The sequence below is a fragment of the Cryptomeria japonica genome, chromosome 7 (assembly GCF_030272615.1).
Source record: "Cryptomeria japonica chromosome 7, Sugi_1.0, whole genome shotgun sequence".
Classification (NCBI taxonomy): domain Eukaryota; kingdom Viridiplantae; phylum Streptophyta; class Pinopsida; order Cupressales; family Cupressaceae; genus Cryptomeria; species Cryptomeria japonica.
Genome location: NC_081411.1, coordinates 216,415,884 through 216,430,054, shown reverse-complemented (window position 1 = coordinate 216,430,054; position 14,171 = coordinate 216,415,884). Strand labels below are relative to the sequence as shown.

Genomic DNA, 14,171 nt, shown 5'->3' with positions numbered 1-14,171 from the left:
CATGGTTCTTTCCTTCTCGATCTTCCCTTTTACTTTTTCAATCGAAGTCGTAAGATCCTAAGTCCATTGGGGGCTTGGCGCATCTTGCCTCCTTGACGTGGTAAAAGTCTTTAAATCGTGTTTCCTTGTACTTTACCGATAGTATTGGCGTACACTCATACTCCCGCTAAAGTGAGGGCTAAATGTAGTGTCATAAAATTGTGTCCCTAGCAATTTTCAACTGCATTAGGGTCCTCACGCACATGAGATCGAATCCTCTAGCCTGATCGAAGATCAGAGACTGCTCAACCCTCAAAATCAGCTTCTTTCTTGGCCTTCGCACCACCTTGACTGCACTTTACCATGGAGAAAGGGGTGGGACAGGGGTGTAGCACCCCTGTCCCTCCTAGGATAGGGGCGTGGTTCCCTTTTCCTCCCAGGACAGGGGCACGGCACCCCTGTCCCTGCCCTATTTTGGGGGAGGACCTTTCCTAGAGCATGCATTGTAGGTTGTGTAGTGAGCGGGAAACTTCCCCGATGTCGACCTGTGACGAAAATCAGTTTCATTAACCCTAATTGACACGTATTTAAGAGGCATTTGCCCTCTCATTTGCATGAAGGTTCAATAAGGTAAAAATTTGTGATCAAGCATTCAAGAGCATTCAAGCATTCAAACATTCTTTTCTAGCATTGAGCATTCTCAAGTCTCCCTTCAAGGCTAGGTGTTGCATTCAAGTCAAGGATTCAACCATTGAAGGGGAGATTGATTTCAACATTCAATTATACACAAGCATTTCTATCAACATTGCTATCATAACCTCCCTTGAGGTGATTTATAATTCAATCTTTCATTTACATCTACTTGCAAGTACTTTCTTTCATTACTTTCTTTTATTACTTGGTTAATTCCAAAACCGAGGTTGACCTAAAGGCAAACCCCCAATCCCAACCCATTTACCTCTCTTTTCTGTGTGTAGGTTGCAGGTGCACAACTGTACTTTTGGATTCGGGCTCCATTTGCAGAGACAGAAAAACTTTTTTCGTTTCATGGATTTTTTGGAGGACCGTGTACATCCCCACCATGGTCCGGGCAACTTTTTCTCAAATTCGCAGGGCGACTTCGTCTCAACATATAGTACCAGACACAGGTGCACAACTTCATCCCATACTCCGATCTCAAGTTATAATGAGTTCTTTGTCACTTTTGCACTACATAATTCAATCAATTCCTTTCCATTTCAAATAGGAAGAGGGGATTAGCTTATCATTCCCATTTCACTCAGAATTCTATCTTCTTATTTGAAGGTTGCATCTAGTGAATTCTCCTCTCCTCTTCCAATGTAATTAGGTGAAAAGTGTTTGAAGGGAAATCTGTAGTGAAACTCTCATCTCTCCTTGGAGGGAAAGGGTAGTTTTCATCTTGATCTCTCATTCACATTTCACCACATTACAAAATTGTTTGAAGAAGCTAGCAATTTACAAGACCAAATTTCCTCCTCCCAATATTCAAACAGTAATTTAGGTAGTCTAACCTACATTAAGGCTCTTATTACATCTTATTATTCTACACACCTATCTATGTTTTTTTTCTTATTGAAATATCTAATATTTTTTAAACTTGCTTCACTCACTAGATCATGGATCTTGTGTTCTCATCTCCATCATAGACAAAATTTATAATTCATGTGTTTAATCATAGGAGTGAATGTCTTTAAATATCAAGATATAACAATAATTCATACAAATATATACTAGATTAGCTCCCAATAATTAATAGAAAAGAGTTAAGAAATTGAATGGGATTAATCCCAAGCCCTGTAGAATTGAACCCAAGTGTTATACGAATAATCCGAAATAAATTAATTAATTAATTAAATCAAATCAAATACATAAAAATATATATAAATAAGAATAGATAAGAATCCAAGAAAAAAATTCTTTACATAAAAATACCCACTTATCAATATATAATTACATTAAATCATTTCATCAAAACAAATCAGAATTAAATATATATATTTTTACCACTATAATAAACTTTACTACTCACATAATTTTCAAACACCTGAATCTCCTCCATGATGAAATTAACAATGATAATTCCAGATCAATTCCTTTGACATTGTTTCCCCTCTCCACACACAAAAGTCATATCATGCTCCCCATGAATTATGCAGTACAAACAATTCATGACTAGGAAAAGATTTTGACTAGATTTACCGTGATGATTAAAAGAAAGACACATTGGAGGCAAAAAAAAGTTACAAAATACTAATTAAAGGTGCACTAATATTTCTAAAGTCTTTCTTGATTGTAATTATTTAAAATCTTACTTGACTGTAATTATTTTTATATTCAAATGACCGTATAAAAGAAAGCATCACAGGAAGAATAGAAATTCATGAATATAAATAAGTGGAGGATTTGGGTTATGTGAACTTTTGTGCAGGAAGATTCTCCAACAACTGTGGCAGAAGTACAAGTGGGTGAGCTTGTTTGTTTAATATGATTTAGTTAAAAACTATGCTGATAATGTTTCTGTTTTGGATTTTTAAGGACTGATCAAAAGCTTATTCTGTCTGTTTATGGGTAACTATTTCAATGTAGGTGGTAAAGAGTTTGACATGATTGTTTCTGTCTGTTTGTGGGTTAATCTTTCAATATATGTTGCAGTGTTTTACCACAACTGTTACAACTGGAGAGCCCTTCTTTTTTGTTTGCTTACTTTTGCAGTAATCACATGCACGCTTTGAAAAAGGACAGTGGAGGATAAGGATTCCCGTTTGCAAGACTCTTGTGTTGCAGACAGTCCTTTTAGTGTCTGATGAACCTTTTCTCTAGCTATTAGTATTGCTACAGTATTGTGATTTCATAGCTTTCCTTTTGCAGAAAGATGGGTTTAGGCTGGATTAGACTAGTTATGGTAGTGATGCTGCTAGTATTGGAGCTCCTGACATGCTGCTTCTTTGGTTGTGTATCAGCCAAGGAGGTGGGTATTCATGCATGTATGATGGTATATATACATTGAGTATTGACTGGGCTTGTGATTTGTGATGAATGGTTTAATGGGGTGTGTGGTGCATGGTTTGTTCCAGGTATATGTTGTGTATTCAGGTGGCCATGGCGGGTTGCAGCCAGAGGAAGTGACTGAAATGCATCATTCTATGCTGGTTTCTGTCAAAGAAAGGTTTGCAACTCTATGACATGAATAAGAGAGATTAGATTTCCACAGTCTATGGAGCTTACTGATTAGTTTCTGGATTCCACTGTGTACGCTTTAGTTTGAATTAACGTTGATGTATGCTTTAGTTTGAATTAACGTTGATGTACGCTTTAGTTTACATCAAAGCGTACACGGAAGAATCCAGAAACTAAGCAATAATCTATCCCATGAGTTATGGTAAATGCACACAATAGAATCCAGAAATTAATCAGTAATCTATGCCATGAGTTATGGTAAATGCATCAAAATTATTAATGTAGAATATTAGGTGATGACAATTCTTCGTTTGTTGGCTTGGCTAGTGTGGATGAAGCAAGGGAATCATTGCTATACAGTTACAAGCATTCTTTCAATGGCTTTGCAGCACAACTTTCTCCTGCAGAAGCTTCTGCCATATCAGGTAATTATGCAAAAAGGACAACAAAAAGCCATACTTCACGTGCTATTAAAGTAGCAGTTTATGTGGGTTGTTTTCCTGGTAATTTATCTAAACCTACCATTCTAAGAACATGAAGGACAAGAGCTTGCTGAAAGTACATGAAAGATTATAGGTTTTGTTGTGTTTTGAGTATGTGAATGAGTGTGCAGCTATGCTTTGATCACAGATGGCATTTTGAATGCTTGCCAAAGTTCCAAAACTTGCAGCTTACCCATGGTCTGATTGTATTTCAATGTACTGACTTACTTGTGCTTTGAGTATGTGAATGATTATCCAGCTATGCTTGATCATAGACAGCATTTTAAATACTTTCCAAAAGTTAAAAAAACTGCAGCTTATCCATGGTCTGATTGTTTTTAATGTACTGACTGACTGACTTGTAATGTTCAAGTAAATCTCATCAAAACAGGGATGAAAGACCAGTCAATGTATTCTAGCATTAAAGTGTGATCATTTGGGTTTTGGTGAAGTTTAATGGCATCTCCTCCCCCACACTGCCATGGATACATTGATTGAGCTAACCAAAAGGCAACATATACGAAGAAGAACACTTAACTTTTTTTTATCTGAACTCTTCTTGTATGTGTTACGTTTTAGTTGGCTAGATAACCACAGTTCACTGCCATCCCTTCCTCTCTCACCTCCCTGCTTCACCCACCCACAGCCCTAACTAAAATTCTACTTTTTCACAGTGATAACATTCCCACCAATTTAATGTACTACTAAATACTGGATGTAGAGATGGAAGGGGTGATATCTGTATTTCCAAGCAAAGGAAGAAAGATGCACACCACAAGGTCATGGAGTTTTTTGGGTATAGACAATGGGACACAGAAAGATGAGTCTTCCTCTTCAAACACCCTCTGGAAACAGGCAAACTATGGGGAAGATACAATAATTGGGCTCCTAGACTCAGGTACACATACATTTTTAAGTCAATCATATGTACAGATAGAAAGTATATAGGCTTTTCATTAATGGATATGTATTTTTAATCTAAGCAAAATAGAACCGAATTGCAGGGATCTGGCCAGAGTCTGAAAGCTTCGGAGACGATAAAATGCCTCCTATTCCAAGCTCATGGAAAGGCATCTGTCAAGAAGGAGAGCTTTTCAATGTTTCCCATTGCAACAAGTAAGTCAGTTGAATTTCAACATCAGTTGCCTATAAAACCACAAAAAATGCAACAAATAGAATAATTATTAATATAAATCGTTAAACATCTGATTCATATTAATAGTTTATCAAAAAAAATGGTTAAACATCTGATTCATATTAAACACTTTTTCATGTTAAATTTTAGTGGTTTTTGAGAGATATATGAGAAGTCATATTTTTAAAACTTTATATTTATTATATATATTGGGTTTGAATCTTGATGGGATGTCATAATCAAGAATTGTATTTCATCAGTTGCATTCTTTTTTACATTTTTTAAAAATTTCACTGACAATTAACATAAAACTATAATCAATCATACAGCCTTATCTTTCACAATTACTTGTTATTATCTTTCACAATTAATTGTTAGAACATATGAAATAAATCCAAAAACAAATATCTAGAATAAATTCATTTCTTTATCTCGATCAATTCTTTTTACCAAAGTTTGGTGGATAAAGTTTGTTTTGTACTGAAAGCTATCTATACGTGCAATCACATTCCAAAAGCTTAGCTGTAAACCCCGTGATTCAAGCCGCACAGGAATCAAAAGTAATAGACTTTAGGCATAGGGCAGTGGGCAGTGGGCACTGTTCGTTGAATCTGCTGAACAAGGTAAAGACTTTTAAGCCTTAGTTAATGACTTGTTTGTTTAACTTTTTTCTTTTTATGTTTGCAAAATCAATCTCATTTTTAGGAATGCTTATTTGGGTCAGGGCTATTTTGGTTTCAAAACAGATCTTTCGTACAGCGTGATAGTGATTTGTTAGTCAATCGTAACCATTTATTGCAAAATCGACAGTGTAAAACGCGCGATTAACATTTGTGTTAGTCAATCTGTACTGCCATTCGTAGCAGTTTATTGCAAAAATCGACAGTCGTACTGCCCTTTTATTATATAATTTATAAAAGCAATTCAACCACAAATCTTTCCACCAAAATCTTTTCAAAAAGCCCTGATCCATACAATGATGAAAATGTACACTTTTTTATTTTTCCTTCACCTACCAATCTTCTTTGATATTTTCTTTCATTCATTAATTTTTTTTGTTTTTTCTTTTTAGGAATGTTTATTTGGGTTGGGGCTATTTTGGTTTCAAAACAGATCTTTCATACAGCGTGATAGCGATTTGTTAGTCAATCGTAACCGTTTATTGCAAAATCAACGGTGTAAAACGCACTATTAACATACATGTTAGTCAATCTGTACTGCCATTAGTCAATCTGTACTGCCGTTCCTAGCAGTTTATTGCAAAAATGGACAGTCGATCTGTACTGCCCTTTTATTATATAATTTATAAAAGCAATCCAACCACAAATCTACCCACCAAAATCTATTCAAAAAGCCCTGATCCATACAATGATGAAAATGTACACTTTTTTATTTTTCCTTCACCTACCAATCTTCTTTGATATTTTCTTTCATTCATTAATTTTTTTTGTTTTTTCTTTTTAGGAATGTTTATTTGGGTTGGGGCTATTTTGGTTTCAAAACAGATCTTTCATACAGCGTGATAGCGATTTGTTAGTCAATCGTAACCGTTTATTGCAAAATCAACGATGTAAAACGCACTATTAACATACATGTTAGTCAATCTGTACTGCCATTAGTCAATCTGTACTGCCGTTCCTAGCAGTTTATTGCAAAAATGGACAGTCGATCTGTACTGCCCTTTTATTATATAATTTATAAAAGCAATCCAACCACAAATCTACCCACCAAAATCTATTCAAAAAGCCCTGATCCATACAATGATGAAAATGTACACTTTTTTATTTTTCCTTCACCTACCAATCTTCTTTGATATTTTCTTTCATTCATTAATTTTTTTTATTTTTTTTTCACCCACCAATCTTCTTTGTTTTCTTCCTTCACCTACCAACTCTTTTTTTATATTGAATTAAACATAAAGAAATATAACAGACAGAACTACCAGTAACACAATTAAATCTAAAGACAGAACTAGAGTAACACAATTAAATCTAAAAACAAACATGATATTCCTTATGATATCTCTGAAGGTATACCCAATTTCACGACGAAAACATAACAGAGAATTTTTTTCTTATCACTGAATAAAAGCAGCTGTTCTTTTGGGCATCCATTCAAGAAATTAAACCAATTATTAGACTATTGGATGGGAGTTTTCAAATCAAATCATCATTGAGATCCACAAAAAAATATTATTGTTTTATAGAAACTGTGTGGGTTGCTGACACACAGACAACCTAGAATCCATGAAATAAGACAAAACGTTTTCTGAGATTCCCTGTCAGTGTACTTTTTCCATTCTTGATTGAGATGATTCATCAAACTTATAATGATAATTTTTTTTAATGGAATCTTGATTGGGCATACACTAAAATACAATATTGCTGTGAGAAATAAAAAGAATTGAATATAATACATGTTTCCCAAAGTCCTAAGTCTGTGGACCCACTGTGTGAAATACAGTGCAAAATGTTTGGCCATTACAACCTCACATGAAGATTTACAGGGTTGTAATGTTGGTGGGTGGAACTGGATAATATAAATATAATATCTATGTGCAGTCAGTGTTCCTTTTTTCCCATCACTTCACCTCTGCAATGCAATGTTGGCTCTTTTGAATTCATCAAAATCTCCATGCAATCAAATTCATGGGCCATGTAAATTAGCAGGCTTAAAAAATTGTATTTAATGGGTGCAAGATCTTTTTTAACTTTACAAGTATTTTTAAAATGATGCTATTTTTAACAAGAAGAGAAATTATTAAATATTATTAGGGAAAATGAGAGAAATAGGGTACAATAAAAAGATTAGAAGACTGAGTGGGAAAGGACCACGGAATAAACAATTGTATTTAATAAACAGTTTTATTAAGGAATGATGAGGTGCCTACAGTGGCTTACATTTAGTTCAATGTCTTACTTTCTTTTTAAATAGTTTTTTTTAAATAATAAGAATACTGATAGCTTTCATATGTATAAAGTATTTAGTTTTGGAAGAAATTTAGATAATTATAAAATAATTTTTTTTTTTATTTTAAATTTGTAAATTGTGTTCTAAATAGAATTTTTTGGTTATAGATATTGTTTATTATAAAATTTATCAATAAATAAATTTTGTAATTAAATTTAGCTTTCTATATTTAATGAATCATATTTTTCATTATAGTATTGTATAATTTATAAAAAGGTGAAAAGTAAATGCATTATGATTACTCAAACAAAGTATATCTTTTTGTGCTTATAAATTAGTGTGTATTCTAATTCCTTGATCTAACAATCTTGCCACTAGAAATTTTTGTTGTCTTAGATATTAGAATTTTTTATTGTCTTAGATATTGGATGATTTATAGTATATTAATTGTAATCTCAAATACAATTTGATATATTCTAAAAACTTAAAATATTTTGATTTATGAAACAAACACTCAATAAAAAAAATATGAATATCATATATACTATGCTTTTATGTCATTGTTAAATTAGTCTAAATAATTACTCAGGTTCAGGGTCATTATTGTTATGTATCAAGTGTTGTTCTTTATTTCTTATGAACATAAACATATTCCTTAAATATGTGTGAATAATGATTTGATAGTATCTTTGAGAACGACTTTTTTACTAATACTTAAAAAGATATATATGCTATGTAGCATTTAATTTTATTATAATAATGTTATATTATTAATGATTTTCCAATTCATTTATTAAAAATTATATTTGTTTCAGATTGACAATTATGACTAGCATTATTTAGTGAAAAATTATTTATATTTTAAAGATATAGAATACATTAAATAACTCAATATGATTGAAAATAAAGGTGGTTATTTAAAATTTTGTATATTCCAAATAACTTCAGTTGTTTATTTTAAAATAAAATTAGAGCATTTAATGTGGATTCTTGTGTGTCTACAGGAAGTTGATTGGAGCACGATATTATTTGAAGGGCTACGAAATGTATTATGGCCCACTAAACCAAACTGCCACGCCCGACTATCGCTCACCCCGTGACAGGGATGGCCATGGGACCCACACATCCTCAACTGTAGCTGGTCGAGAAGTTAGCGACGCATCAGCATTAGGTGGTTATGCTGCCGGAAAAGCTGCTGGTGGGGCCCCCAAGGCTAGGTTGGCAATGTACAAGGTGTGTTGGCCCATCCCTGGTGGAGATTCAGCCGGTGAGAACACGTGTACAGATGCTGACATGTTGGCAGCCATTGACGATGCATTGGGTGATGGTGTTCATGTGCTTAGCATTTCGATTGGTAGCAGTGGGAAGCCAGAGGAATACTCTCGAGATGCAATTGCTTTGGGGAGCTTGTATGCCGTAAAACAAGGGGTCGTCGTGGCTTGCAGTGCGGGCAACGATGGGCCAAAGCCTGCCACGACATCAAACGTTGCTCCTTGGATTATTACCGTGGCCGCTAATAGTGTGGATCGCAATTTTCCCTCACCAGTGTTGCTTGGTGATGGCACCAAAGTGAAAGTAAGTGAATTTGTTAAAGTTGATCTTATATTTTGTATTTTTTTTCCTACATTTTTATAATTTTCATAAAGTAATGTTATGAGTAAGTGTTTGTATTGTCATTTATAAACAAATAATAATACATATATTCAAGGTATTTTTTTTAATGTAAAATCAATAATTGATACAAATTCACTTTTTTTAAAAAGTGGATGAATACAAAATCACATCTCAATAATCTACACTATAAAACTTGTAAAAAATATTCATATAATTTATTTAAAAATTATGCATAGAAACACGTACATGCACATGCACCAAAAAATACACACATTTAAATTTTATTTTTTTATTTTATCTTAAAAAGTTTAAATATATTTTTCTAATTTTGATTTTCAGAAAAAATACCATTCATTATGCCGATCATAATTATATGTTCAAATTATCTCTCTGTTTCGAAATTTTATGATACGTTCAGAACAGAACAATTTTTTTGATTCAGCCGTAATATCTCACGTCTAAATTTGTAGTGAATTAAAAATAGTGTTTACGGCGCTTAGAGCAATGAATCGCATGGAATACTTATTAACAATAAAACTCATTTATCTGTGCAGGGCCAAACTGTGACTCCGTACAAATTAGAGGATAAATTTTATCCAATGGTCTTTGCTGCTGATGCTGTTCTTCCTACTGTGGACAAAACAAATATCTCTGCTGGGTATGTCTCTAAATCATCTACCCCTTTGCAGGTCAATTACAATAACATAAGATGCATGAAATTATACCCTTTTTCCAAATTTGTTTCTCTGTAATGTATATAGCCTGCCTGTACCCACGATTTATCCAATCATTGTTACTGAATATGATAGGATACTTCTCTTCTTTTGAAATGTAGGCAATGTCTTCCAGGGTCTCTTGACCCAGAGAAGGTGAAGGAAAAAATAGTGTTCTGCCTGAGAGGAAATGGCCCCCGTGTTGGAAAAGGTCTAGAGGTAAAGAGGGCTGGTGGAGCTGCAGTTATTCTTGGTAATCTTCCAGCAAATGGAGCAGAAATCTCGGTGGACGCTTATGTTTTACCAGGGACTGCAGTGATTTCTAATGATACAGAAATCATACTTGCATACATCAATTCTACTTCAGCGCCTCTTGCACAAATTGTTCCAGCAAAGACTGTACTGGGAACCAAGCCTGCTCCTTTCATGGCTGCTTTCTCTTCCAGGGGACCTAATGTGCTCAACCCCAACATCCTCAAGGTAAAACATCACCAGAATAATGTTGAAAAACAATTGCATTTCTATATTTTCAAACATAAACTTGTGTAGGTAAAAATTAAACAAATTGGAGATTGTGGGTTTAGATGTTTCTGAATTAGATTGTGTAGAAGATCACATTCTATGAGCCATCAATAATATAGAAGAGAGCTAAAGAGAACAATATAGAAGAGAGCTAAAGAGAACATAAAAAAAATGTGGAAACATAAAAGACAATTATATATAGAAAAAAATAATTCAAAATTTGTCTCTGCAACCTACCTTCCAAGTTAATGAGGCCTTATCAATCCTTAGTTGGTATCTGATTATGCCACAACGCATGTAACAGACTACCAGTTGCGCTTTAGGTCACTTAGAATTCATCTCTATTTTTCTTTAGCAGTAAATGGGGTATTAGATTCGATTTTTAATTAATTTATAAAAAGTTTTACATTAAGTCATGTTTAAGTGTTAAGATCCAATGCCATGTTGACTAGTAGAAGATGTTTATTTATCATTAGCCGTATAAGGGCAAAGGGGCAGGGTCAAAATATGCGAGCTTCTCAGAGCAAGAACAGAGAGGAGATATCATATGGGAAAGGGTATCTGCAAGGGATGTGCAACTAAAGTACAGAATGTACAAGTTTTAGTATAGGAAAAGAGGAAGTAGGATGCAAAGAGGAATCCTAATTATTATTTACTTTTGAAAAACCATCATGTAGGATAAAGGAACATATATTACATAAAGGCTAAAATATCTACATCAAAACTCAAAATCAAATCAATGGTGAAAGATATCTGTAATATAAATGGATGTTTAAGAAATATGAAAGAAAAAGTTCATGAAGAGTCTCACAATCCTACCTTGACTAGCATCTATATCAAGAAGCAGAGGAAGAATTAGAGCGACAAGTTCCTAGATTTTCAACATATTCCACCTGCCTCGTTTGAAGATCCAGTTTTAGCCCATCCAGTATGTTCTTCCAATAGCATCTGATGGTCTGGTCTATAGATTTAGATACTCCACCAAGCAACCCACTGTGAGCAATGTCCCGGATCCTAATTGAATTGAATTAGCGCTAAGCATCTTCAGTAAGTGATCCTTTGTATGTTCTGCATGAAAGTGGCTTTTCCATTGATATCAAGAAAGAGTCCCATTAACCTAAAATTGATATATCCTACTTCCACAACGTTTTATCCATGTCCCCTGCTCATAATAAGTTTCACTCAAATATCAGTATTTAAAATGCAGTGTTTATGGTGTTGTGGTCTGTTTATCTATCATCCTGTCGATGGATCATACGATGTGATCCGAAACATCAATTCAAAAAATTTGAATACAATTTAAACTAGAAGCAACATTATCTATCTATGTTGATCTTTTTGGAAAATGTTCACTTCCCAATTCACATAGAGTACACTTTTGAAAAATAGAATAACAAAAAGTGGTATTGCTTGTTGCAGCCGGATATTACAGCACCTGGTCTGAACATACTAGCAGCTTGGAGCCAAGCAGCCTCTCCTACAAAGCTTTTGGCAGATGATCGCCGTGTAAAATACAACATTATCTCTGGGACATCTATGTCATGCCCACATGTAGCAGGAACAGCAGCTCTGTTAAAAATAATCCACCCAGATTGGAGCCCTGCTGCTATCAAATCTGCCATTATGACCACAGGTAGACCAATTTCATTCTTTGCTAGTTTTTGAAAGGACTGTTGCAGAAATGACAACAGTATCACAACTACTAATGGGGCACTCTATTTCATGCAGCTGTTATTACCAACAACAGGGGCAGTCAAATGACAGATGCATCTGGAATTCCAGCTACACCCTTCAACTATGGATCAGGCCAGCTGAATCCAAACAAAGCATCAGACCCAGGCCTTGTTTATGATGCCACAATAGAGGACTACCTCACCTTTCTCTGCAGTAGTGGAATCAATGCCAACAATGCACTAAACACCACTTTCCAATGCCCAGAAAGTCCTCCAAAATCTAGTGATCTGAATTACCCATCCATTGCCATTGCAAACCTCACTGACACAGAAAACATCACTAGGACTGTCACTAATGTGAGTGGAAAGAGTGAATACACTGTCTCTGTGGATGAACCACCAGGTGTGTCTGTAAATATCCATCCTAACAAACTTTCTTTCCAAACTTCAGGAGAGAAACAAACATTTACAGTTCAGTTCACTCTTAAGAAACCACTTAACCAAGAATATGTGTTTGGGTCCTACACTTGGAATGATGGAGTTCACAAAGTGAGGAGTCCCATTGCTGTATCAGCCATGTGAACTGGTGAAACTAGGTGTTGGTCTCATGAGTTGTTCAATGTTAAGTAATATATGAAATCATAATTACTAGTAAGTTCAAATAAATCTGATCAATGCATTGCTGTGTTCTTAGATTTTATCATTATTGCAGGAAATTTCTTTTATTGGTATACCAAAAGAATGGAAGTTCCCAGTGAAACTATTAATTCTGAAAGCCAATACCATATATGCAACAAAAGGCACTTTAACATATTGTCTTAATGTTCACATCTAACCATAGAAGAAAGAAATCTACATTAATGTTCACCTCTAACCATAGAAGAAAGAAATCTACATTAATGTTCACAGATGACCATGATGGACAAATTGAATGTACTAGTGCAGCAAGCTTAGAATGGACGAGAGGACTGATCATATGTTTTTCAAATAAAAAGAACAAATACATTCACCGCGATATGAAAAATAACTTACTAAAAGAATAGAGCCACCCGAAGCATTAAAGACTATCGATCTCCGTTGACACACAAACTAGCCTAAGAGAAAGCGTTGTAAGGGAGGGTGAATGATGAAAATTTATATAGATACGTGGACTACAACTTTGGTTTCTAAAATACACACCGACCAAGCTACAGAATTAATTTGAATGGCTAAGTATTAAGGGTTAGAAGAGGAAAACGAGGAACCTATGTTAATGTGTGAAGGCTTTTGAGTTCATGTTGTTTATGTGAAAAATCTCATAATTGTTATTAGAATTTTTAAAATGTTTCATATTTATTATAGTTGAATGGGTGTACATTAGAAGGTTTTTAAAAAAATACTGGTCATTTAGAATATATGATTTAAAATAAATGAGTTCATTCGAAATAAATTAAATATAAATGATTGTTCAAGGAGGAAGAGGTGGTGGTGGATGTTCGCCACACATTGAGCATTTTATTAAACATTTTAGTTGTCTCTTAACCATCTTATAAATTATATGCAACAAAAGTGATAAGGACATCCCATTATGATGGTGGAGTCATAATTTTATCATTGTGCATTTTATTCAAAAGCAATATCACGAGGAGAAATAAGCTAACCTCTTTGTTGTGTAGTATAAGATAGGAATGATCTTGGTACTATGCATAACGTAGAGAGGAATGGCGTCTACTGCAAGAATATCTCTTCCTAAAAAAAGCAAGAAGATGATTGGTCAAAGTCATACTATCTTGAGGGGTCGTAGCTATTCTAGCTCCAAAACAGACCTTTCATATAGTGTGTTAGTGACAGGTTAGTCAATCGCAATCGTTAATTGCAAAATCGACGGTGTAAAACGTGTGACTAGCATGCGTGTTAGTCAATCCGTACTGTCTTTTTGGAGCCAGAATAGACGCGTCCATCTTGA

At 34.4% G+C, this 14,171-nt stretch overlaps 1 protein-coding gene across 2 annotated transcripts; it reads left to right on the top strand.

The window, feature by feature from the left end:
* Positions 1-2,347: 2,347 nt before the first annotated feature.
* On the top strand, positions 2,348-12,926 carry LOC131074325 (subtilisin-like protease SBT5.6). 2 transcript variants are annotated; one of them, XM_058010918.2, is made up of 11 exons: positions 2,348-2,461; positions 2,869-2,968; positions 3,075-3,166; positions 3,505-3,602; positions 4,381-4,557; positions 4,664-4,775; positions 8,709-9,279; positions 9,873-9,976; positions 10,154-10,511; positions 11,973-12,186; positions 12,282-12,926. In XM_058010918.2, the coding sequence occupies exons 2-11, from the start codon at positions 2,873-2,875 to the stop codon at positions 12,806-12,808; spliced, it is 2,349 nt and encodes a 782-aa protein (XP_057866901.2). In that variant the 5' UTR covers positions 2,348-2,461; positions 2,869-2,872; the 3' UTR covers positions 12,809-12,926. The 2 variants fall into 2 exon arrangements, with proteins under 2 accessions (XP_057866901.2, XP_057866910.2); XM_058010927.2 differs by having other exon boundaries at positions 2,413-2,465.
* Positions 12,927-14,171: the final 1,245 nt, after the last annotated feature.